General features: G+C 52.7%; 7 protein-coding genes across 7 annotated transcripts; 4 read left to right on the top strand and 3 right to left on the bottom strand.

Annotated features, from left to right (window-relative positions):
* Positions 1-526: 526 nt before the first annotated feature.
* Positions 527-8,890, bottom strand: P170DRAFT_503272 (putative cell morphogenesis protein (PAG1); the record flags this gene model as incomplete). Its single annotated transcript, XM_024854201.1, has 4 exons — positions 527-4,437; positions 4,512-7,823; positions 7,892-8,122; positions 8,177-8,890. The coding sequence occupies 4 exons, from the start codon at positions 8,888-8,890 to the stop codon at positions 943-945; spliced, it is 7,752 nt and encodes a 2,583-aa protein (XP_024699792.1). The 3' UTR covers positions 527-942.
* Positions 8,891-11,050: 2,160 nt separating this feature from the next.
* Positions 11,051-13,757, top strand: cprA (NADPH--hemoprotein reductase cprA). Its single transcript, XM_024850158.1, has 2 exons — positions 11,051-13,132; positions 13,193-13,757. Exons 1-2 carry the CDS (start codon positions 11,342-11,344, stop codon positions 13,487-13,489), a joined length of 2,088 nt encoding a protein of 695 aa, XP_024699791.1. The 5' UTR covers positions 11,051-11,341; the 3' UTR covers positions 13,490-13,757.
* Positions 13,758-14,768: 1,011 nt separating this feature from the next.
* P170DRAFT_440763 (putative dehydrogenase) lies at positions 14,769-16,700 on the top strand. Its single transcript, XM_024850157.1, has 3 exons — positions 14,769-15,182; positions 15,247-15,437; positions 15,626-16,700. Exons 1-3 carry the CDS (start codon positions 15,032-15,034, stop codon positions 16,361-16,363), a joined length of 1,080 nt encoding a protein of 359 aa, XP_024699790.1. The 5' UTR covers positions 14,769-15,031; the 3' UTR covers positions 16,364-16,700.
* A 700-nt stretch (positions 16,701-17,400) lies between these two features.
* On the top strand, positions 17,401-19,662 carry P170DRAFT_392771 (putative RNA binding protein MSSP-2). Its single transcript, XM_024845992.1, has 6 exons — positions 17,401-18,407; positions 18,458-18,548; positions 18,597-18,686; positions 18,745-18,839; positions 18,909-19,226; positions 19,287-19,662. Exons 1-6 carry the CDS (start codon positions 17,437-17,439, stop codon positions 19,585-19,587), a joined length of 1,866 nt encoding a protein of 621 aa, XP_024699789.1. The 5' UTR covers positions 17,401-17,436; the 3' UTR covers positions 19,588-19,662.
* A 387-nt stretch (positions 19,663-20,049) lies between these two features.
* P170DRAFT_440761 (FAD synthase) lies at positions 20,050-21,407 on the bottom strand. Its single transcript, XM_024850156.1, has one exon. The coding sequence runs from the start codon at positions 21,241-21,243 to the stop codon at positions 20,263-20,265; it is 981 nt and encodes a 326-aa protein (XP_024699788.1). The 5' UTR covers positions 21,244-21,407; the 3' UTR covers positions 20,050-20,262.
* A 147-nt stretch (positions 21,408-21,554) lies between these two features.
* Positions 21,555-22,448, bottom strand: P170DRAFT_440759 (uncharacterized protein). The gene is made up of 3 exons (XM_024850155.1): positions 22,364-22,448; positions 22,239-22,282; positions 21,555-22,163 (listed from the first exon to the last, which is right to left on the bottom strand). Exons 1-3 carry the CDS (start codon positions 22,424-22,426, stop codon positions 21,629-21,631), a joined length of 642 nt encoding a protein of 213 aa, XP_024699787.1. The 5' UTR covers positions 22,427-22,448; the 3' UTR covers positions 21,555-21,628.
* A 160-nt stretch (positions 22,449-22,608) lies between these two features.
* On the top strand, positions 22,609-25,306 carry dbp4 (RNA-dependent ATPase HCA4). The gene has a single exon (XM_024850154.1). The coding sequence runs from the start codon at positions 22,702-22,704 to the stop codon at positions 25,138-25,140; it is 2,439 nt and encodes an 812-aa protein (XP_024699786.1). The 5' UTR covers positions 22,609-22,701; the 3' UTR covers positions 25,141-25,306.
* Positions 25,307-25,665: the final 359 nt, after the last annotated feature.

Here is a 25,665-nt window from a genome sequence, read left to right as displayed (position 1 = left end):
CCTCTCCCCCTGACCTACCTATTACTCTCTCAACGCTGGCTGCGTGCTATGTGCAGTAACACAAAGCCTGACGTCATAGTCCGATGGAGCCAATGGGAGGACTTTCTGAAAGACGACGTAACCAGATCTGGTTAGTTCGACCTGGTACCTAGGTGCTACTATTGAGGGCAGAAACATAGTGCAGTGTTCAAAGAAGCCCAAGTATCTAGATCAAACAGAATGTCAGCTGAAACCATTGCTCACTGAAGGCCGGCCGAGAGAGATTTGAGATGAGAGGCTTAGAGTGTGGAACAAGATGTGGTGGTCGTTGGACTTTACTAGGTAGGTAGTGGTAGTGCCGTGCACGTGGACGGCCCAGTCAAAATCCTGCCACTGACAACTGAAGAAGTTGCAAGAAGATGAATACCCTCGAAACAACCTATTAAGCTTAGCGCTGCATAGGATGGGTACAGTGCTAAATAGTCTATCGATAATAAGATCTAAGAATAAAAAGGTATACAGCTAAGCTATAGAACTTAACATTATGGGTTATGTGACTGAGTTATGTGATCCAGCAACCTCAGGTCAATGATAGTATGTATGTATAAACCAACATGAAAAGAAAACAAAGAAAAAAGCACAGGGTCTTGAAACTCCTCTTTATCCATGTCCTTTACCGTATCCATATCCTTATCCATGTCCATGGTCATGTTAATATCAAGATCAATGTAAATGTAAACATCATGCCGGGCGTTCATTGGGGGCTATAATGCAGTCGGTTGTGAAGATAGAAGGGGGGTGATGAAAGTAAATGAAAAGGGAAACGAGAGAGTGAGTCGAAGAGAAGGAGAAAACGAAAGGAGGTTGATGTAGAGAAGGATTGAGGAGGTGAGAAAAGGAGAAGAGATGTAAAAAGAAGGACAAGTATATAGATACAGATAGCGGTTTCAGGTTTCAGGTCACTCACTGCCCAGGTGATGCAGGGTTACTGGTTGGTCCTGAAAGATATTCCGGTGGTACTTTGGGCACGCGTGGAGAGCTCGCCGTCTGAGCAACCGCACGTTGTTGGGCTCGAACCAGGTCCCGTTGTCGCTCCTTCTCTCGAGTCGTGGTTGCGCCACCAGTGAGTCGTCTCATGCCGCTGCGGATCATGGACTCAATAGATGAGGATCCATCAGTTGCACTGCGTGTTTGCGACATCTGGTGGGGCACCGGGGATTTATGATTTAACAAACGTTCGTCAATCTCATAGATACCGTCGTCGACTTCGTCGTCAGATAGAAAGGCCGACTCACTGAACCCGATTGGCGGGGTGGAGAACTGGACATTGGAAGAGGTCGGAGAGAACAGATGGTTGACGGGTGAGGTGACGGAACGTGTGTGGGATACTGGCCGAGGAAGCGGGTTGTGTGATTGGGGTGTGGAGGTGGCCGACGACTGGGTAGGTGCACTATCGAACCGCGTGTTTGGAGGTCGGGACTCGGCGAGGCCGTTGTGGAACGACGAATTTGACCTGGTGCGCGCGAGGGATTTCCGCAGGATGGGCGCTGTTTGCTGGTCGTAGAGGTTGGCGGTGGTGTCGGCGTAGTTGCCAGTGAAGCCCCGCAATGTCGAGTCAGGCAAATGATCAAGTGGTGGCATAATTGTTTCGGTTTCTTCAAAGAAATCATCCAAGCTGTCTAGTTTCTGGACGATATCTCCGATGTTGCCATCCGCCTGCGTATCGATTGATTTCATGGTGTCAGCCCGCATAGGGAAGAACGAGTCGTTGTACTCGTCTGCGTGGAACTCCACTTCGGAATTGACCGTCTCTTGTACTTCCATGCGGTCCACTTCAGCACAGGTGTAAAACACGGCGTGCACGTTGTGCCTTGTCATTGTGGACTGAGTAGCTGGCATTGGAATGGACCAACCAGTCGGCTCTGGTATCCCGTAGAGACTTTGGATCCGCTCGTACTCTTTGCGGATGGCCCGCGATGATGATGACGAGGCCATGCTCATTCGGATGTGATGGCGTTCCATTGGATTTCCCGACACCGTCATAATATGATCCATGACTTGCAGGGCCTGAGGACAGAGTTCGGTCTGCAGAAGTCGCAGCAGAGGAGATATCAAGTCAGGCCCGTGGCAAGTCACTTCGCTGCGCCGCATGTCGATCTCGGGGATGAGCATACAGAGAATCTTCATCACCTTGACCCGGAACCAGTCGGTGGTATTGGTGAGGAACCCCATAAGGAAGATAAGACTTTGGACGTCTTTATCGGGGAAATAATATGAACGAATCTCAGTCACGATGTGGCCCAGGAAATCATTCTCTGCTTTGTACTGTCCATTGGCAAATCCAAGTAGCGAAGCCGCAAGCCGGGGGCATCCTTCGCCTTCAGCTATACGTGCCAGCAGGGTCGCCCGCGCTAGGGTCTTTGGATCATCGATAGGCCCATCGGCAGTGACCGGATCGAATTGATGGAGGAAGTGAGAAAGGTTTGCCAACACTGTAAATAACAGTCGATTACCATCGCCGATAAGTTCGTTGTTAGGCAGACCACTCAAACGATGCAAAACATCGAGTGTTTTGTTGAGCGATTCCGACGATTTCAATCCTTTATAGACCAAGTTTTGGAGGCCATCAAATCCTCCCTCCCATTTAGGGGGCTGGCCCTTGATGAGCTCAGATACGACCATTGGGTCACTCAAATCGACACGATCCATGAACTTCTCCAGCATACCAATGCTTTCAATGAACTCGGTTTCGTGGATGGTATTAAGGCAAGCACACGTGGTCCAAAAGAGCTGAGGGTACCGCAGCAGATCAGCAGGGGCCAAGGAGCTGATGATGATCTTAAGCGTTGTAAGAATCTCCATAGAGAAAGTGCGGTAATCAGCCTCTTCGTCGGCAATGGTATTCGAAAGTCTGGCCAACATGTCTGCAAGCATCCTAGAATCCAAAGATAGAGATATGCAGCGGAATACCTGGAACGAACGGCAGGCCAGGTGTCGCACAGGACATGAGGTGGCCCAGTTCAGAGCCTCCTTGGCCCATAGGTCGTTGATGCCTTCGTACGCTAGACTGAAGAACTTGACAACTGTGCGGGTAACACTGGACATTGAAACGGGAACGCGGCTCCCGTCGTCACCCTCATTATCGCTGTTGTCTTCGTATTCCCAGACAACCTTCGGATCGCTCTTGCGGATGGACTCGACAAAGTCCTCGAGTGACTGCCGTGTTCCGGAAGGCGCGTCGTCTTCAATTTTGGCAGCGATCAGCTCGTGAATGAGGTGCACCAGCATTTCTCGCGCCTGTTCCTGAACGGTGAGCGTATAGTGGTCCCAGAGAATGAGAACAATGTGTAGCAACTTGACAACATCGTCCAGTGGAAGAGTGACGGGAGCAACCATCAAATCTACGAGGAAGATCAGTGCAACTTGACCGAGGGAAAGCCCTGCCTGCTTGTTGCCCACCGGGAGTACGGTCGCTAGATCTGCGACGTAAGGAAGGCTCTTGATATCCGGGGGAGCCGGCGTGATTTCCTTTCTTTCCTGTACCATGTTCTTGGGGACGACCTGCATCAAAAAGAACTCGATGACCTTAGACCCAGCGGGAGTTCCCGAGAGGAACACAACCACTTGCTTTGCGTATTCCACAAAGTTCTGCTCCTTGCGCTCCAAGCAGAGGCTAATAATGAAATCAAGCACCAACTGCACATTTCCACCGTGAGGACCCGTCGCTAACGCCTGCCAGAGAGCTTGGACTTCGTTGGGGAGAATGGTGCTACACCGGATGGTGATCTCGAAAAGGTTGGCCAAAAGCATATAAGATTTGACTGTTGGGCCACCATTGGGGTCCACTTGTAATTCCATAGTTTGGACCCAAGGAAGAATGGCGGCGACCATGTTTCGCTGACTATCGGGACGTAGGTTCTTGAAGTGCAAGGAGAATTCAGAAAAGAGGGTAAAAGCCAGGTCAGAATGCTGTTTTGCCAGTCGCTTGGACGTCTCAAACTGCGCCAGTTTGTAAACAGCCGTGGTTTTGTCAGAGATACTGATATCAAAGTCCTGGAGTCTGGAGTTCTTTTGCTGCCGCTCTTCTAAGATGCGTAGTAGCTTGGCGGATTTCATCCTGATCTCCCGTTTCTGACTGCCGAGCGTGACGAGGACTGCTCCCAAGATTCGCCAAAAGCCAAGTGGGTAGTCAGTATGCTCGATAAGCACCTGCGTGACTACCTCGAAGTAGCTCTCCAATGCCTTGGGTCGCTCGGTGACATAGCACATTTCGATTGATCGTTCCAACAGATATGAATGCTCCTTGTTGTGGATTATCAAGTTTTTGAGCGCTCGCCTGCCAATGGCGTGCCACTTGTCACTGATTGTGTTGAAAATGATGTCTACCCACGAGAGCATACGTCCCACGTCGAACTGAAGAACGGCACCACTCTCCGTAGTGATACTAATGGGGCCCGCCTGTGGTAACATTAGCCAGGTACAAGGGTGCGGTTGGGGAGAGAAACGAAGAACAAGAAATATGTGCTACTTACACACAAGGATGCCATGGCACTGAGAGCTGCCGCACGAAGGTTTTTCTTCTCTATTTCCATGGCAGCTGCGGTATTCCGTATTTCGCCAGTCTCATGCTGATGTGAAATGGCGAATTTCCGCATGGTCTCTTCCCTCTGGGAGATTTGAGATTGATTGGGCGAGTAACCGCACCAATCCTCCATCAAGGAGAATGCGGACTTCCTAGACTCGAATGGTATCCAACGCGATGGATCACTCGTACGGTTGACGCCTTCGAATAGTTCCTCCATCAATCCACAGTAGTGAAACCGCAGTCGTTGAAATTCCCAATCGTTTTGCACTTCGGCATCACTCAAGAAAATCCGCAGGTCTTTTGCATATGTAACAAGGTTATTGACAATCCAGTCGTCCGTGAATACCTCTGGTTCCTGTAGAAAATGAGACGTAAGTTTATACACATGCGTCACCTCGGTTCGCAGCCGATCCGTCTTGCGGTTGCGTCTTGGGCTGCTTGGAGATCTGTAATGAGTGCTCATCCGCAATTTGGCCTCCTCGTTGCAGGTTGTTACGGCGTATTGAAGCGACTCGAGCAGTGTACGGTAAAGGTTCTTGTTGATGGATCCTAAAGCCACCACAATGGCATTGCGAATTGAAGCCCGCTCAGCCGATAATAATGGTATCACGAAAGCGAACAAGCTTCTCGCGGAGCTGATCTTGTCATGGGACTGTTGGGCGGAGCCCTTAGAAGACTTCCGTGTATGTTGAGCATTTGCTAGCTGACTCTGGGATTGTGCGCCGACGCTGTTGAGAGTCGTACACGCCATGACCAGATACAGTTTCCACTGTTCGATCAGAATTTCTGCCGTCATGTTGTTCCTCCCCAGCGGACGAGTTTGCGTCACATCCATGGGAGCATAGTAGGGAGGATGCGAGCTCTCTGCAAGTGACGTTATCGTCTTGTGCATTTGAACAAGTCTTGCGCAGACAATCTCCCGACCTAGTGTGACCGCAAAGGGGCAGGTCTCAAAGCTGATACGAATGATATTTGGGAATACTTTCGACCACAAAGTTGAATCATAGGAAACTTCACTGCTGCAAAGCTCGATGAGCGTATTGTGCGATGCACTCCTGCGCTTTCCTTTTTGTATGCGACTTCTTTCGGCTACCGTAAGCTGTTCATCGTTCACATCCAGGATTTGCTGAGAGTCGGCTTCGAGGATTCTGATCATTCTCGTATTTTCCTTGCCAAGAGCGCTATCGAACTCCGTGATCAGGCGCAGCACAGTAATAGCAAAAGCCCGTACCCTTCTTGATTGGGAGCACAAGAAGAAAAGACCATGAGACTCGATCTCCTCAACATGGGCAAGAACCGTTGAGAGATCCAGCTGGAGAGCACGACTTCCGGTAGCAGTCTTATCTCCAGAGTCGGAGGCTGCACACCTCGTCTTCTGCTTGATTTCCTCAATCCAGATCCTCAGCAGTTCAACGTAAAGTCTCAATGTGGACTCGATATGGCCCGGTCCAAGCATCCCTTCGTCCGACATGGTGGAATACCTAGCATCAAAATTGAAAATAAATCTAGCAAAGCCAATAGTCACTTGTTGGGCATGAGATTGCCGCGCAATGACCTTCAAGGATTCGGCAGACGAGGAAGCAATATTGGACTGAATGTGTGCTGTTCCCGTGCAAAGCAAGTTGATTAGGGAGTTGAACGGAATATGATCAGACAGACACCGCGGAAGAGCCTGAACAGCAACGTGGAGGAGATCGTAAAACCCCTGCTTTTGGTCAAGGGTGCTGAGATGGTCATCACGTCTCCCAAAGCTGAAAGCCTCTGAAATCGGGGTTTTGGGGGTTGCACCGCCAAACTTCTCATCCAAGGCCGCCTGGCCACCAAAGGTGTTGTCGCACAGGAGCGTAATTTTCCCTAGAGTTTCACAAAAGCGAATGTAGTAGGCCTTTACGTTGTCGCTTAGTCTTGAGGTATTTACCGGACGGGCATCGTCATCCCGGCTGTCCGATGAGTTTGGCAAGCGGGGATCTGTGAGAAACTGGGGCCACTGCGAGTTCGTTGCTGCAGATATGTCTGTAAAGGGGTTTGGAATCGAACCGGTTGGGAACGGCGGACACAGCTGGTCACATGTCTCCAGGTCGGTCACTATCGCGAGAAAAGCCCTGATTCCGATTACCATCTTCTCCGGTTCCATTTGTTCGATTTTCAGCTCCTTTCCGGAGAGAAACAGATCCGAGTTGATCATGGGGAAAATAATATTGCGGAAGCAGACGTCCGGATGTTTGAACCCAATCATGCGTACCAACTGTATCAAAGGATCCGCAACCGCCGGCTCCGTGCTCAGGTACGTCCTTTTTCCCTGAGGTAATGCTATTCTCGCGACCTCGTCGATTTTTCGAAGTGTGATATTCGGCGAATCGGAATAACGGAAAAAGTACGTCCATAATAAACGACACATGGCCTGGAGAGCAGGGCCCCGGGTTGGACGATCTTTCAAGCGCGGCGGGAGACTGGCGATGACCGATAACCATTGTGACGAAAAGATTTCCTTCGACGAAACACAGAGGAGTAGAACGTGTAGAGGGAAGGCAGCAGCCCAATGTCGAGGCTTGGTGAGCATCTGAGTCAATCGCGACTGGACCAGATCTAGAAACTCCTTCCACTTGGGCAAAGAGAGATCACAGCTTGGGTTTGCGGCTACCGTAAGGAGAAGCTTCTCAAAAATGTAACAATATGCCTGTTTTAATCGCTGCCCGTGAGCGTTGACAAACAACCGAGCCAACGATCGCATGAAATCACACGACTTCGGCCAGGAATCCGGCTGCGTTCTGATGCGAAGGTGCCTCATGCCCGAAACCAAAAGCTCAGCTTTCGCATCGCCCTCCTTGGACGGGCCTCGCAGCGTTTCGTCCTTTTGGTATTTGTCCAGCTCCGCAATAAAGCGAGTAGTTACACTTGTAAAGTTCGTCTCACTCATGATACCCAGTAACTGGGAGTAGATTCTCCAATTAGCCATACGAAGTGGGGACGCGGTAATTTGGTCGCGGTCAACGGTCTTGAGTTGACTAAACACAATGTCTTCTAGCCGATCGGCCATCTCGAGAGTGATCAAGGCAAGGCTGCTCTGATTAAAAACCTCGATCAACACTCTGCATACAAGGTATACCGATACGGTTGCACGCCGCTCCGCCAAAACGACATCGTCGGATCGCGGGAGAAGGCTGTTATTGGAAGCTGCGGGATCGCTCTGGGATTCAGCTATTACATGCGGTGGCTCAGTGTTGCGGCGGATCAGCAACCCATTCTCCAAAGGGTTGTTCTTGGACTGACACGAGTGAATGCCGTTAGTGTCACGGGGGTCTTGCAGACAGGAGACATGGCACTTACTTGACTGGCCACCTGTTTGGCCGTGATCGCGGCATCTCCTTTGGCTTTTCGCCAAAACATGATGGTATCAATCAAAGGCTTTGGCTTCTGTCGCGCAATATGTCCCAGGGCAGAGATCAATTGGTCAAAGTTTGTATCAGCGCCTGGCCCACAAACCTGCTCTACCGGTGCATCCGACTCTCCCAGTTTCATGATCGCCTGGTTTATCTTATTATCCGCCTGACCGACAAACTGAATTCGTTATTAGCCGACATACTGAGCATCTCGATCCGGTAATCGCCTTACAGAGTTGAACAGATGATGCAAGGCATATTCCCCCACGGTTTTTGACTCGAAGTGGTGTTTAGAGTGCGAGCGACTATGCGAGCGTTCCCTCCACGGCTTGCCACTCGAGTTCATTCTTCGATGGACTGTATTCGCGGGGCTATGACTGCCGACCTCGTCGGTGTCCTGATCCTCGATCGTGCTCAGTGTCCCCGTTAGGGAATGGTTCGAGGCGTTGCCTCCGGGGCTTTGGTAACTCGCGTGCATATCTGTCTGGTCGTGCCGCGCAGCGGCAGCACTATCCGGTTCGACACCACCGCCACGGCCGAGGGATGCGATGAGTTCAGGACTTAGAGGACTTGTGGAGGTCGAGGAAGCGGCGAAACTGGGGTTGCGAGAGTGTTGGATTCCATGAACGATGGAGGTCTGGCGATGATGACCGTACGAATTAGAGGGCCGCCGTTCCAAGGGGGCATCGTATGCGGCGGCGCTGGGACGACCGCTCGACGTTTCGGGGCTTTTTGAATGCGAATGACCGCGACGTTTGTTCTGAGGCTGTAGGGACGAGGGGGCTAGCGCGGAGGGATCGGCCGGTCTTCCTCTGACGGCGGAGGTTTCCCGGCTATGGACAGTGGAAGAAGGGGTGCTCCTCGTTACCAAGCCTCCCAAACTTCCTGGTGGGGATGTGAAGACATGGTGCGACGCAGGACTGGATTCGTCAGGGATGAGGGGCATTGTCGTTGGCTGGACAGGGCCAGCTTTGATGGACGGATGTGAAGCCACTACATGTGCACCATATTAGAGTTGGGCTATCCTTGCTTAAGGTTCAGGAGTCACAGCAGCAATTAAAATGGCGATGCACGCCGTGAGAAGTGGTGAAAAAGGATCGGACGGGAGACGACGTACTATTGTACCGGCGTGATTCTTCCTTTTTTACCCGGTCAATGCCAACTCATTGCTCACTGGGGGGTGCAATAAACGAAGTGCAAAAGTCCAAGGGCAGTGGTGAGCAACTCATTGTTGCCCAGCAGCCTCCAAAGCCGCAAAAATGGCAGGAAAGTGGAAGTCGTGAAGGCGTGTTTGTATCAGACTTGAGCTTTGTCAGGCGCAGTCGTTTCGTTCGCGACCGGCGAGCACGGGGCATCTGACGGCAGAATGTCGATGGTTGGGCCCGGTCTTATTCAGCGCGCATTTTTCGTCTGTTTTTTTGCTTTCTTTCTTTTTTCCTTGTGTATTTTCTTTCAATTTCTATTTCATATTTAATGCTACGAAATACAACCCATCCTGCGTAACTGTCCACGAAGTCACGCCCAAAGAACCACCGGGCCGCCAGTCCCGTCGGTGCCGGCAGCCTCCAGGGCCCCCAGGCTGACGATAACATCATAGTCGAACACCAAGTGGGTTCGTGGTTCATTCCATTTTGGGCATCTTCTCCAGAACGCCAACGAAGTCAGCCCGAAGGCCTACCCACGGTTACGGAAGCCTTCGGGAGACATCGAATTCGCGCGTGTCGGTGAAATCGACGGACGCAAGGCTGCTCTGTCTGGAACATTCCCACCGTCATACCATGCAAGGGTCCTTGGTTGTTGAGAAAATGCCAAGCAGCGATCTTGCCTGCGAGAGTGCTTAAACTGATGCCTTATGGAGGATTGTCGACCGAGGAAGGTTGCGCCTCATGACCGTTTGACCATCTCGTCAGGGATAGACTTTCAGGTCAATCCGGGAGGAATGGCGCCTGCAACCACGGAATCAATCGGCAATTTTCACATGTAGGAACTGGCCGATCTCACCTCAGCCCCTAGGGTTGGGGGAAGGGGTTCAAGTCTCACGAGATACGAGACGTTCGCGATGACATGACAACTCCGACTGCGGAGTCATTACAGACGACCTGGCCTTGTCCAACGCAGAAGGATTCGAGCATCCACCGTGCTTTCATTCTAGGGTCATCGCACAGGTAGACGGTAGAGGGTAGTATTCTTAAGGAATTGGACTAGTCATCGTCAGGGAAGAGAATACGCAGTACTGCGTAGCACGGAGGACTAGGGCTGAAATATATGTCAAATTCCAGAACGGCATCAGTCCGCGAACACAATACGTATCCCAGTACTTTGTAAATTGCTAGACTCTGTCAAACACGTTGTGCGGAATCAAATCCGTGGTCCGCTCATTCAGTGGGATCTCCGGCCAGGATGGATGTGTAGACTCCCACCAGCATTGGCGGAACCTCTTCGGAAACAAGGCCCCATCGAGGCAAATACTAGAGTCAGGGTGCACTGCAACCATGGCATAACCCATGGGCATAACCAACCGCCATAGCCAGGCGGAACTCGGCTAGAAACGCAGTTCGGCAGGGCCCTCGGGAGATCCGCCATCTGAAGGCCGTCTGCAATGCCCCAGAATCTCGCTCATTTGCCTTCATCCTCCGCCGCCACCTCCAGTTTCTCGTCGATTTAGCGTCCAACGAGGGCCGAACTCTCTTTCCGACGCAACCATTTCTCTCGGGCACAGGGTCCGAGTCTTCTGGATTCTGATATACCCCACGGTGCCAGATTTCCTCCTATAAAAGGACGGAGGGGCCGATTTGAATGCAGGCCGAGAGATTGACATTTGGACTGTGATTCACAATAATCACTTACACTTGCACTTCATCCCGAGCAGCCTCGCTCCACACCGTTGCTGCCACGCCCTCCGCATTTACGGCCACGCCCCAAGCCGACGACGAGCGCCCAAAAGGCCACGCCGCCTCAATCAGACTCCGTATTCCCACTCACTTCGCTCCTTCTGGCTCTCCGGTTTCCGGCCCCCCAAATTATGCGGTCTGCTTAAGCACGTCCGTCTGTCTTCGGCTTCTGTCTCTTGTGATCACACCACGACTTCTTATTTCTCTTCGTCCTGTTTTTTTTTTTTTTTTTATTTCCTTTTTCTCTTCTTCTTTTTATTCTACTTCCACTCTCTTCGGCCTGGGAAGAACACCGACGTCGGTGTCCTTCCGTTACTTCGTATTCTTCCTCCTCTTCTTAGTCCCTTTTTGTTATCGATCGCCCATCTCGCGAGATTTGGACGTTCTTATCTTTTCCTCGCATCCCCTCCCGTCCCGACTCTCCTCTCTCTCCCATTCAACGCCTGTTCCGCCATTGACCCTGCAATTCGGTCGCTCGTGTTCCTCTTTCGCTGAGCGTCTCCATCATGGCGCAACTCGATACTCTCGATTTGGTCGTCCTGGTGGCGCTCTTGGTGGGTAGCGTGGCCTACTTCACCAAGGGCACCTACTGGGCCGTCGCCAAAGATCCCTACGCCTCGACCGGTCCGGCGATGAACGGAGGTGCCAAGGCTGGCAAGACTCGTGACATTATCGAAAAGATGGACGAAACTGGCAAGAACTGTGTGATTTTCTACGGCTCGCAGACCGGTACTGCCGAGGACTACGCGTCGAGACTGGCAAAGGAAGGCTCGCAGCGATTCGGTCTGAAAACCATGGTGGCCGATCTGGAGGACTACGACTACGAGAACCTGGAGAAATTCCCCGAGGACAAGGTCGTCTTCTTCGTTCTGGCCACTTACGGCGAGGGTGAACCCACGGATAACGCGGTCGAGTTCTACCAATTCGCCACGGGCGAGGATGCCGCTTTTGAGAGCGGCGCCACCGCCGACGATAAGCCTCTGTCTTCTCTCAAGTATGTCACGTTCGGTCTGGGTAACAACACGTATGAGCACTACAATGCCATGGTTCGTAATGTGGACAGCGCTCTCCAGAAATTCGGTGCGCAGCGCATTGGTTCGGCCGGTGAAGGTGATGACGGAGCTGGTACAATGGAAGAAGATTTCCTGGCCTGGAAGGAACCCATGTGGACTGCTCTCTCCGAAGCCATGAACCTGCAGGAGCGCGATGCGGTCTACGAGCCGGTCTTCAATGTCGCCGAGGATGAGTCTCTGAGTCCCGAAGATGAGAACGTGTACCTCGGTGAGCCCACCCAAGGTCATCTCCAAGGCGAGCCCAAGGGCCCTTACTCTGCGCACAACCCGTTTATTGCTCCCATCTCCGAATCTCGTGAACTGTTCAACGTCAAGGACCGCAACTGCCTGCACATGGAAATCAGCATCGCCGGTAGCAATCTCACTTACCAGACTGGTGACCACATCGCTGTTTGGCCCACCAACGCCGGTGCCGAGGTCGATCGGTTCCTGCAAGCTTTTGGTCTCGAAGGAAAGCGTCACACCGTCATCAACGTCAAGGGTATCGATGTCACCGCCAAGGTTCCCATTCCGACCCCGACGACCTACGATGCTGCGGTTCGCTACTATCTGGAAGTCTGTGCCCCCGTTTCCCGTCAATTTGTCTCGACTCTCGCTGCTTTCGCCCCGGATGAGGCTACCAAGGCCGAAATCGTGCGCCTGGGTGGCGACAAGGACTATTTCCACGAGAAGATCACCAACCGTTGCTTCAACATCGCCCAGGCTCTCCAGAGCATCACGTCCAAGCCTTTCACTGCCGTTCCGTTCTCTCTGCTCATCGAAGGCCTTACCAAGCTTCAGCCCCGTTACTACTCGATCTCCTCGTCTTCCCTGGTTCAGAAGGACAAGATCAGTATCACCGCTGTTGTGGAATCGGTTCGCTTGCCTGGTGAGGAGCATATTGTTAAGGGTGTGACCACGAACTATCTTCTCGCGCTCAAGGAAAAGCAAAACGGCGAACCTGCCCCCGACCCTCATGGCTTGACTTACTCTATCACTGGTCCCCGCAACAAGTACGATGGAATTCACGTCCCCGTCCATGTCCGTCACTCGAACTTCAAATTGCCCTCGGACCCCTCAAGACCTGTCATCATGGTTGGACCCGGTACCGGTGTTGCTCCTTTCCGTGGCTTTGTCCAGGAACGTGCTGCCTTGGCTGCTAAGGGCGAGAAGGTCGGACCCACCGTACTGTTCTTTGGCTGCCGTAAATCCGACGAAGATTTCTTGTACAAGGATGAATGGAAGGTATGATTCAATTCCTTTCCCTCTTTGCCCCACATCGTCGCTAACGATCTCTCTTTACAGACTTTCCAGGAACAACTTGGCGACTCCCTCAAGATCATCACTGCATTCTCTCGTGAATCGGCTCAGAAAGTCTACGTCCAGCACAGGCTGAGTGAGCACGCCGAACTGGTTAGTGACCTTCTGAAGCAGAAAGCCACTTTCTACGTCTGCGGTGACGCTGCCAACATGGCCCGCGAAGTCAATCTCGTGCTTGGACAAATCATTGCCAAGCAGCGCGGTCTCCCCGCCGAGAAGGGCGAGGAGATGGTGAAGCACATGCGCAGCAGCGGCAGCTACCAGGAGGATGTCTGGTCATGATCGCTGGCAGCTTGTTCCAAACGCTATGACTTAATCTCTTTACCCTTCTCTCTTCCCTTCCTCATTCCTATCATGCCTAGATGATATTTGCATATATACTTCGCCTTTTGCTTAATTATTTCCCCCTTTGGCGTGGCTTGTGTATGCCTATTTTATTTTATTTTATTTCCTTTTTGGGGACCTTTGCATGGTTGAATTCACCGAGATGTGATAAGGACAGGATAGATTATGACAGATGTCAAAAATGTTAAGAACTGCGATTTGAAAATAGGCGTCTCCTTTGAGTGCGGCCCAATCAAGGGCTGTGATGGATTTCCTGTATTTGAAACGACACCATAGAGGACATTTATCTCGGATCTTTTTATTTCCGTCACTGTTACACTTCTGTTTTCTTTTTCTCCCTTCCAGCGCTCCATTTGTACTCGATAAATATACGCCCGTATTGCCAGTGGCTCTCGGTAGATAGGTACGCACTGGCAGCTTTGTGCTTGAAAATTGAGCCCAATCCGACACAAAACTCCCAATCAAAGGATCCTGCATAGCCCATAGTGGAATGTTGTGTAACCTTGAGCAGCAATGGTCACTAGTTAGTCCCTATGTCACAAATAGGAAGAACTCGCAGCTTATCCGCGGGTGCATATTACATCTCATTTATGTTGCTCGGCGCGGGTTGATGGGCTGTTCGGCAATGTAATTATTGGCTGGTGTGGAAATATTGCATTGGATGTGTATTAGTTAAGTGTAGGGTAGTTTTCAAGCTGGCTGGTGCGTTTGGGAATGTTTGAGTTGGTTTTAGGGGAGGGTTTGATTGATGATGTCCGAGGGGCTTTCCTTTCCTATCCTTTTTTTTTTTTTTTTTTTCTGTTTTCCTTTTTATTCGTAATAAGAGTTCCAGCTAAGATATTACAAACGTTGGCTCAAGAACTAGTAGGGACTGATATATATACCTTTCGATTTACTCCTCTGTTGCGACCGATCTATATATTCTCACCTAGAACACGCGAACGCTGCGCCAAGACCAGACAGCATCGTTGATCAGGGCCCCCTGGATACAATTCCATTGGAGAAGCAGTCTGTCAGAACCAACGAGGCCAATGATTCGACGACATCTCCCACAATTGTCGGCCTAGACTCATTAATATCGAGCCAAGGGCGTTGCCAGAGACATTAGATAATCAGCACCGGTTCTCCGCGCTCCGCAGCCATCCCGAAACGGGACTTCCCCGCATGGAGACGAAGCGGAGAGGATCGCCCAGTCGTCCGTCAGGCCGCTGCGTCTGCTCTGGAAACCCTCGGATAACAGCGGTTAACTGGCTTCCTCGGGTCCAGTCATATGCTGTTACTTAACTACCTCATGAGCATGTCGACCCAAGACACCTGTCTGCCTACTACTACGGCTACACTTCCAACTACTTCATAGTCCCTTCCTGGTCGCATTCGCCACTGCCTTTTTTCTGCCTTCTTAGTCTATGGTGATCATCACCCAGCGTATATAGACCAAAAACCCTCGCTTGCGACCGTTTGACGACACAAAAACCCGTCATGAGTCTGACGCGTGCTGTAGCCCTCCCTCTGCGGAGGGCGACTGTTTCGAAACCATACACTGCGCACCCGCTGCGCTCGGCCTCGAGGGCCTTCTCGGTGTCGGTACGACGCGATGCTACCTGGGGATTTATTGGCCTGGGGCGAATGGGTACGTCAATTCGTCGCACCGACGGATCGCTGTCTTCAGGGTATTAACGCGATCGATCCTGTAGGTTACGCCATGGCAAAGAACCTACGTGCTAAGATCCCTGCAACGGATACCCTGATTATACGAGACGTGAACGAAAAAGCCACCGAGCGGTTTGTCCAGGAAACCCGAGAGGCTGCCCGGAGCAGCGGAGCAGGGGACGATACCTCCAAGGTGTTGGTGGCCCAAAACGCGAGGGAGGTTGCGGAGCAATCGGTAAGTCGGGTAGAAGTCTGCCACCGCTCAAGGACAGGATCTGCATGAACCTTGATCAACGGCGCTCGTCATCGGATGGAGATCTTCCCAGAATTGCTTTGCCCCTTTCGGCTACCAGCTGTGGTGGGAGAGGAGGAATTGGTTTGGGACTGTGTGTTCTAATAGAATACTGATTGTCTCTTCTACAGACAGTGATGATAACCAGTTTACCGGAGCCGGAACACGTGAAGAATGTCTTCTATTGCGTTCTCCGGCATGGAGAGCTCCCAGCCTTAGAGCAAGAGCGACTGTTCATTGATACGTCCACGATAGATCCGGCCTCGTCCAAGGAGCTGGCAAACGCTATTCATACGACGCGCCAAGGACGCTTTGTCGATGCTCCCATGTCAGGCGGAGTAGTTGGAGCCCGCGCAGGCGCACTCTCGTTCATGTTCGGCGCCTCGTCACAATCGGGCGAACTGGTGGAACGAGTGAAGTCCATCCTACTTCTCATGGGGAAGAAAGCGTGGCACATGGGCCCGCCGGGGACCGGTGTCTCCGCGAAGCTTGCCAACAATTACATCCTGGCTATCAACAACATTGCCACGGCCGAAGCAATGAATCTCGGCATGCGATGGGGTCTTGAACCCAAGGCCCTTGCGGAGTTGGTCAACACCTCCACTGGTCGCTGCTGGCCAATGGAGGTAAATAACCCTGTTCCGGGCGTCGTGGAAACCGCCCCGGCCTCGCGCGACTACGAGGGTGGGTTTGGCGTCAGCTTGATGAACAAAGATCTGCGATTGGCCCTTGCTGCTGCCGAAGAGTCCGGCTCTCCGCTCGCTCTCGGAGACCAGGCTCGCAGTGTGTACAATGCTGTGGAGGAGCAGCACCGAGGAAAAGATTTCTCCGTTGTATACCAGTGGTTGAAGGGACAGTCCGAGCAATGAGACGATGGGTAGGCTGGCACAAATATCGGTTCCAGCGTTCTTGCCTCTCACAAACTTCTTTCGCCATTCTTCAGGGCTTGTGGCAATGTTTGCTGTCCTCTGTGAGCTACGGTTCTATTTCACCTGTTTGTGGCTGGGGTTCATGGCATTAGCTAAAAGAGGCACGGAAATTGTCGATGGATGTTCCCGGCGTTCATGACTACCAGAATGCACCCTTAACAGGGTGCAAATATCCCCTGCATATATACAAATTATTGTATTCCTATGGCAGCTCGGCTGGGTCATGATTCATGCTACCTAGTATCTGAGATTATTTCAATTTTAAAAAGATACTTCCACAACCTGAAATCATTGAACCACTGCTCCTCCTGGTAGCCTTCAGCATACTGGCGATGCGATACGATGCGATATGGTGCAAAACGATGCGATGCCGAGCCAACATCGTGACCACTGGCCTCAGGCCCTAAACCCTCCATTCCTTCCCTTCTGGATCGCTGAGTCGACAATGTTGTCCTTCCCTTTCCCACAGTGAAGCGGGCTCCTTCCAATTTCTTTGTTGTTTTGGCCAATTCCCTTTCCTTCCTAGGCCCCTGTTTCCTCTTTCCTTCTGTGTTCATTCTTTTTCTTCTCTTCTCTCCTCTCCTCTATCCCCACCTTCCTTTACCCCCGTCATCCACTCCATCCACTTCATCCCATCTCCGTTAGCTATCCTCTCATCCTCATTACTTCTCTTAGTTTCACTCGTTTCTGTTCATCGCATTTCGATCGTATTCAACTCTCCTAGATAGTCTGGGATCAAGTAAGTTACTTGGTGTTGATGGTGTCGCAGCCTTGGACTGAACACTGCGTGTCAGCTCTTCCGTGCGACATCGAGCCCTTCTTTGATCGTTGGTAAGTCATTTCATCATGTCAATGGCCTTTCCTAGCCACACAGTACCGTGTAAACATCGAGTTCTTTTATATGGTTTCGTTCAGGATGCTGGTGTTGACCACGGGTCGGCGACATTTTCTCGGAGCACTGCTGACACTCGGAACAGCGATTCCATTTACTGTCACACCCGGTGGCCATCATCATGAATCCTCAGGCTCAGCAGACCACTGCATCCGATTCTAGCCAGGCCCCGTCGGGTCAGTCGGGACAGTACTCCCATGAGAGTGGCCATACCCCGTTCGTGAACGGCTTTTCCCAGATGTCCTCCGGCAGCAGCCGTGAGAGTGTTGGCCCAACCCTAACTCCCCTTTATGGTCCGCTGAGCTTCCCGGGCCAGCGTCCTGGAGGAAAGTTCAATCCCACCAAGAATCATTTGCAGGTCGCCATGCCTCCAGGAATGGACATGCCTGGAGCTCAACGCCCTGGATACAACAGTCCGCTGGTCCTCATGCCCAATGCACCAATCTTCAACGGCATGGGTCCTGTTCCTCCGTACACCTCGTCTCCTGTTGCTTCCCCTGAGCAACTTGGACACCTTCCGTACCTTCCCACCACCATGTACCCGAATATGAACCCGTCGTACCCGATGATGCCGACGGTGCAGGGATACCCTTTCCCCTACCTCATGAATTGTGACATTCCGGATGTTGCGGGCCCCAAGCGAGCTCACTGGGCTAGTTCTGAAGAGCAAAAGGTGACTGCTAGCTCGTCGGCCGACAATGGAAACCAGTCCGACTACTATACCAGCAGCAGCAACCCTAACTCGGAGAACCCGGTTGTTCAAGGCTTCCCTTTCAGCCAGGCGCCCCAGATGGCTCCCGCCTGTGTTCCGTATCAGATGATGAAGTCATCGACTGGATACATCCTGCAGGATCTTGAGTCTCTGACTCAACAGGAACCAGCTATTCCACGAGCCGTGCCCGCAATGTGGACCAACGCTTCCGAGTTGACTCTCGCAAAATGCCTCGAGAATCGTGAAGGTATCACCAATGTTTACATCCGTGGCTTTCTTCCAGAAACCACGGACGAGGTTCTGCACGCATTCGCTTCACGATTTGGGAAGATTGATCGCTGCAAGGCAATTGTAGACCTGGACACGGGCCTGTGCAAAGGGTAAGTCGCCGCTCTGCAACATCTTCTGTGAACTTGACTGACTCGTCCAGATTTGGCTTTGTGCAGTTTTACAACTTTGAGTCCTGTGAGAATTGTATCCGGGGGTTCTTTTACCTTGGCTACCAGGCCAGCTTTGCCCAGGTAAGTTCTCTGGATTCCGTTGACTTGTGTCGGACTGACTCGGTGCAGAAATCCCGCAACTCGCGCCTCAAGGATCTTGAAGACAAGACCTCGACTAACATCTACTGCACCAATCTTCCCATCGAATGGACGGAGGCTGTAAGTTTCTTTTTCCTCTGCTGTTCCTTTCCATGACTCATTTGTGTTTCCCCAACAGGATCTTCGTCATCATTTTGAGCCCTACCGTGTTGTCTCGGAGAAAATCAGCCGCGATGAAAAAACCGGAGTCAGCAAAGAAGTCGGCTTTGCTCGGTCGGTGCTTTGGATGTCACTTGTGCCCATGGGTTCTTTCCTACTAACGCTCTTCCTGCTCCTCCTTAGGTTTGAAACTCGTGAAATCGCCGAGAAGGTCCTCTCTGAATATCACAACGTTGTTGCGCCTGATGGCGTCAAGCTGCTTCTTCGCTTTGCTGACACCAAGGCTCAGAAGCTGCTCAAGCAGCAGAGCAACGAGCGTCGCGCTTATCGTGCCGGTGAGTATAACTACTCTGTTGAAGTTGTCCAGGGATCCACTCCGTCGCCGTCCGTGAATCGTCTGCAGCAAGCGATATCGCACCTGAGTCCAACCTCTCAGAACAGCTACGTTTCTCCCGTCGGCGTAGGTGCCACCTGGACTCCTGCAACATCCATCTCCCCGTCGTATGTACAACGGACATCCGGCTCGTCTTCCCTGGGAGACGGAACTGACAACTGTAACAGATATCCTTTAGTGAAGAACCCCGTGAACAATATGCGCTTCAACTCCATGTCTTCTAGGAACAGCCCGGGCAATTTGGAAAACACGCCCCTTCATCGCGGAAGAATGTCAGTTGGCCGCAACAGTTGGATGAATACTAATGCCACGGCTGGTGCTTCCAAGCCCAGTCTGCCCTTCACTCCTCGCGTTGGTCGTCGTGCAGGATCGAGCAGTTCCCAGAAGGAAAACATCAAGGCCGAATCCCTGTCGCCGATTTCCTCTCGCCGAGAGATCGTCGTCCACTCCCCCCGTTCCGTCGTTTAGTGCATGGTTACCGATTTCTGTTTGTTTCTGGCTTTCATTGGAGCATTTGCATAGCATATTCCCGATCGATTCGACATTGCTATTTTATCTCATTGCGATCCGGTTCTGCTTTTGACAGGCAGTTTCCTTCTGAAATATTCAGTTACGGCATCTGTTACATCAGATTGGTCAAGAAGGGATTTCACTGCATTTTGATACTTTTTTTTCGGTCATTTTTCGAACCATTATTTTGTTGTCCGGCGCAAGTACACTCTCGCACACACTATCCTTCTGGTTGGCCGATCTGTTCGGTCAGACTCAATATCGACTACGGCGTGTTATCATCGACGATGGAAATTCACTCGAATTTCAGTGCCTCAGAAGAAAATCCAAAAAAAGGGAGAAAATGGGAACCTACAAAAAAGAAGAAGAGGAAGAAAAGGGATGGAAGGAAAAGGACCGGCAGGGCTTCAAAGAAGAGATGGCAATTTTCTGTATCTGTCTAAAGTGCATGTTCATATCGCGTTCATGTTCACCCTCCACAAGAGGCAGACTGTATGGGTTTCTAATAACAACATCGTAGCGAGAATGTCACAGATGTTAAAACTCGTGAATCTAAATCCATTCCAGCAGAGTTCGAGCCTACACACAATTCTATAATCAAATGACCTGCGCTGCGCCAAGGTTGCGCAGAGGCTATTGGCGTCCGAGCCGTTCCTCCAGGTCCTCCGTCAGTTCGTACGCCGGTCGGTACTGATCACCCTGCGGGTCATCTTCCGAAGGCAATTCAACGCGAAGCATAGGATTCGGGTGGGTATCGCCCGTCCCACCCAGACTCGTGTAACCCTGATCATACAGTGGACAGTACTTCAGATCCAAGTGGCGAATGAAGGCCCAGATCTCCGCATAATGCCAATCAATGACGGGATGCACGCGGACGAAATCCGGCCATCCACTATCCGTGCGATCGAAATGCGTCAGCTTCGCGCCATGCGGATCCGTACGGCGCGTGCCCACAAAGATCGCCTTGATACTCGGGTTCCGGTCGAGGTAATCCTGAAAACTCGACCGCAGCGTCGCATGCGGCGGGTGCGTCGTATACTTCACAATGTCGAGGTGATAGGCGCGGGACGACCAGCGCACGAAGTCCTCGACGGCGGGGAACGGGTCCGGCGGGAGGGCGTAGATCGAGGGGATGGAGACGAGGCCGCCATCCTCCGGGGAAGGGTGGGGGTGGAGGCCCGCGAGGAAGAGAATCAGGAGCACGAGACAGTCCTTGCCGCCGTTGTAGGAGAGGGAGAGTTCGGAGAGGCAGTTGTAGCGGGTCAGGGCGGAGGCGACGACGGACAGGGAGGCGCGGGTTTGGCGTTGCACGGCGGCCAGCAGGGAGTTCTCGGGATGCGATTCTTCGAGGAAGGAGTGCACGCGGTGGTGGCATTGGGCGATGACGGTGGAGAGGTTCGGTGTGGACGGGGACGCGGATGCTGACGCTGATGTCGAGGATGTGGAGGTCGAGGCGGAGGCCGAGGTTGAGGTGGTGGGGGTGTTGCTGCTGTTGTTGAAGGGTGATAATGAGTCTATCGGGGCTGGTGCTGACGCTGGTGCTGGTTGGGACGTGGGAGTCATGGTCTTTGCAGGGGCAGCGCCATTTGCATGTGAGAGGCCAGTGTCGGTCATAGTAGGATCTGTGTCCTTATCTCTGGGTGGGAGAGGGTGGATGTGTTGTGTTGTGTTGTATTGTCTATGGATGGTGGGTAGACGGACGGGACAGGGGATGATTGTCGTCGGAGAGGACGTGCAGGACAGATCAACACCGAGGAGAACACCAGACGACGCTAATGGCAGAGGCGACGAAGAAGAACGTTCTGGGCGACGAGCCGAAATGAAGCCGAATCGAATGGAATCGCCCCGCGCCCCGCATCGCCTGACCGCCTTCTTATCTGTGCCTGATGGATTCCTGGGGACTGCAGGCATCAACAACGCTCCAGTGGAACTTCGTTTGTATTTGTGCATGGAAATTAAGTACGTGAGTTGGTTCTGGTGAGAGATTCAAGCAAGAAAATCACCCCAGCACCTTCAGCTTCTTCTTCTTCTTCTTCTCCCCGTCCCCCTTCTTCTGCCCCTTCTGCCAATCCCGCCAGCTGCCGATTCGCTCGTCGCGACTGTCCTCCCATGCCTTATCCTGGTCCCGTTTCCGTTTCCGCTCCTCAATCTCCTCATCTTCCCTGCGCCTCTCCCGTCCCTCCTCCTGCAGCCGCGCCTTGTTCTGTCGTCGCCTCCGCGCCTCCTCCTCCAGGAGCACCTGCACCGTCTTCTGCCGCCACTCCTTCTTGAACCCTTCGGTCTTCAGCTCCGGCGAGTCTAGCGTGTACTTGTGCTCGCGGATCAAGAGCCGCCGCGCATCGGCGATGCATTCATCCAGGTACGTGCGGGCCTTCTCGTCGAGCAGCTGCGTGTGGGCTTTCTTCAAGCGGTCGAAGGCATCCGGGGCGGCGGGGTTCTTCGTCTTGTCCGGATGGATCAGGAGGGACTTTTTGCGATACTGGATTTTGATATCGGAGTCGGGGACTCCCGGTTGGAGGTCGAGCACGGCGTAGCTGTTTATCGTAGAGCGGAGCAGAGTCAGTTCGATTCCATCGAGTCAGGGAAGAAATTTCATCGGGGTTTCTCACGCGTCTAATGAGAAGGCTTTGCGAATGCGATCGATCTCCGCGTCCTGTACGTAGGCGTTAGCTGGTCGTGTGCTCTCTCCGAGGATCGAATGGTAAGTCCATAGTAGCTAGGAGGATTCACATGCCTTGGTAAAGTCCGAAGCTTCTCTTTCTAGCGCGTCCAGGGCATCTTGCTCGTCGGAAGACATGGCGTTCAGGCTGCAGAGGTCAACGGCCGGCGAAAGGAAGCTGAGCTGAAGGGAGGATTGTCACTTGATAAGAATTGCGATCTTATCGGGCGCTGACTCAGCAGGCACCGAAAAAAGTTGCTTCACCGCCCGGCGACTTTGGCCTCCGCAGAAAAAAAAAAACCAAAGAAAAAAAAGACCCTCGGGTTGTTGCCGCATAAACACTATTATCGAGTTCTGGTCATCGGGGTTTTTTCAATTTTCTCTCCGAATTACTTCCAGGTGTCAGGCTCATCATGCCTTCGAATAATGGTCCCCGTCATGGAAAGGGGAAACCATCTAACAAGTCTCACAATCTGAAGCGGAAGCGCGCAGACGAGGATTTATCGTCGCTGGTCCAGCGAGTCGAAGATCTCGACCTCAAGGAATCCTACAAATCGTTCTCCGATCTCCCTCTGTCCGAACCGACCACCTCCGGACTCTCGTCGTCCCACTACAAGACCCTCACCGATATCCAATCCCGCGCGATCAGCCATGCGCTGAAGGGTCGGGATATTCTGGGCGCCGCGAAGACAGGAAGCGGCAAGACGCTGGCCTTCCTGGTGCCGGTCCTCGAGAACCTGTACCGCAAGCAATGGGCCGAATACGACGGACTGGGGGCGCTGATCCTCTCGCCGACCCGCGAACTGGCGATCCAGATCTTCGAAGTCCTGCGCAAGGTCGGCCGCTATCACAATTTTTCTGCCGGCCTGGTGATCGGTGGGAAGAGTCTGCGCGAGGAGCAGGAGAGACTGGGGAGGATGAACATTCTGGTCTGTACGCCGGGCCGAATGCTACAGCATCTGGATCAGACCGCTCTCTTCGACACCAATAACCTGCAGATGCTGGTGATGGACGAGGCGGACCGGATCATGGATATGGGATTCCAGAAGACGGTGGATGCGATCGTCGGTCATTTGCCCCAGGAGCGCCAGACGCTGCTGTTCAGTGCGACGCAAACGAAGAAGGTGTCGGATCTGGCGCGCTTGAGTTTGCAGGACCCCGAGTATGTGGCCGTGCATCAAGCGGCGTCCTCCGCGACCCCGGCGACGCTCCAACAACACTACGTGGTGATTCCGCTACCGCAGAAGCTAGATGTGCTGTGGAGTTTCATCCGAAGCAATTTGAAATCCAAGACGATCGTGTTCCTGTCGTCCGGGAAACAGGTCCGATTTGTCTACGAGTCGTTCCGACACATGCAGCCTGGTATTCCCTTGATGCATCTCCACGGCCGACAGAAGCAGGGCGGACGTCTCGACATCACGACCAAGTTTTCGCAAGCCAAGAACGCCGTTCTTTTCTCGACGGATATTGCCGCGCGTGGTTTGGATTTCCCGGCCGTCGACTGGGTCATTCAGCTGGATTGCCCCGAAGATGCTGACACGTATATTCACCGAGTTGGGCGAACGGCGCGTTACGAGCGTGATGGCCGTGCGGTTCTATTCTTGGATCCTAGCGAGGAGAAGGGCATGCTGCAGCGCCTGGAGCAGAAGAAGGTGCAGGTCGAGCGGATCAACATCAAAGCGAACAAGCAGCAGAGTGTCAAGAACCAGCTGCAGAACATGTGTTTCAAGGACCCCGAGCTGAAGTATCTGGGCCAGAAGGCGTTCATCTCCTACGTGAAGTCGGTCTACGTGCAAAAGGACAAGGAGATTTTCGACGTCAAGGCGCTGAAACTAGAGGATCTGGCCCACAGCATGGGTCTTCCCGGTGCGCCTCGCATCAAGTTCATCAAGGGAGAGGATACGAAGGAACGCAAGAACGCCCCTCGCGCGTCGGCGTACATGTCCAGCGACGACGAGTCCGGCGAAGAGGGCGAAGAGAAGGCGGCGAAGAAGAAGGAGGAGCCTAAGGTGCGGACTAAATACGACCGGATGTTCGAGCGACAGAACCAGGACGTTCTGGCCGACCACTACTCGAAGATCATCAACGATGAAGGCACCATGGTCGATACGAAGAAGAGCAAGGGTGGCGACAGCGATGACGAGGACGATTTCCTGTCCGTCAAACGGCGCTTCACTGCCGGAGACGAGGATCTGGATATGGGAAGTAGCGATGAAGACGAGGAGGAGAAGGAGGAGGCCGACAAGAAAGACCTCAAGACCGTGCAGATCGACGGCCGGGACCCGCTGGTCGTGGACTCGAAACGACGCGAGAAACTACTCAAATCGAAGAAGAAGCTGCTCAAGTTCAAGGGCAAGGGCACGAAGCTTGTCTACGACGACGAGGGCAACGCGCACGAGCTGTACGAGATGGAAGACGAAGACCAGTTCAAGGCGCGCGGCGACGCCAAGGACCAGCAGGCACAGTTCCTGGCCGAGGAGACGCAGCGCACGCGGCAGGCCGACATGGAGGACAAGGCGGTCGACAAGCAGAAGCGGCGGGAGAAGAAGGAGAAGCGCAAGCAGCGCGAGCGCGAGTTGCTGGCCGAGGAAGAGGCCGACGAGCGCGAGGCGCAACTGGCGCCCTTCGAGGGCGGCGACGACTACGACGGAGGCGATTATTCGCAATCCGAGACGGAAGAGCCCGCGCCGCGTCCCAGCAAGAAACAGAAGGTTCGCGTGCAAGAGCCCGACGACAAGAGCGAGGAAGACGAGCCTTGGTACAAGAAGAGCAAGCGCCCTGCTGCAAAGGAACCTGCGCAGATCCAGACCTTGGAGGATCTGGAGTCGCTGGCTACTGGACTGCTGGGGTAGATTGGTTTCTTTCTTGTGTCGTGCGGTGGATGTCTTTTTTCTCTTTTACGTGGATATGTTCTGGGTTGTCTGTGCGTTTCTTACTAGCGGAGAGGATGCAAAGCATGTATGTTTTGGACTCTGGGTTCTTTTGTCTGCATGATGTATATAGTGTTGTGAATTAAAAGTAGTATTTCATCTATACTGATCAGCTGGAGTATACTTCATTTCCCCAAACAGGCATCGGTCGAGCCGAGCTGACGATGCAACAGTCTAAATTAACAGCGCTACCGTTACCTCCACAGCTCGGCTAACGCCAGCCCACTCGCCAAGAAGAACAAGCGGCGGCCGGGGATTTGGCATATCGAAGCTTCCGACGGGATGTGGGACTCGACGTGATGAAGGGATCGCATGGCGCGAACTTTGATCGGTTCACTGGCATTGGTTGTACGTAACGGCTTTCAATCACGTCATGGCGCTAGCATGCAGGGATTTTCGATTTGCCTTCACACGGGGGATGGTGGTGTTCTTAAGGGGGGTTCTGTC

Source organism: Aspergillus steynii (assembly GCF_002849105.1).
Source record: "Aspergillus steynii IBT 23096 chromosome Unknown P170scaffold_9, whole genome shotgun sequence".
Lineage (NCBI taxonomy): Eukaryota > Fungi > Ascomycota > Eurotiomycetes > Eurotiales > Aspergillaceae > Aspergillus > Aspergillus steynii.
The sequence above is the reverse complement of the archived record's forward strand: the minus strand, read 5'-3'. Positions and strand labels throughout refer to the sequence as shown.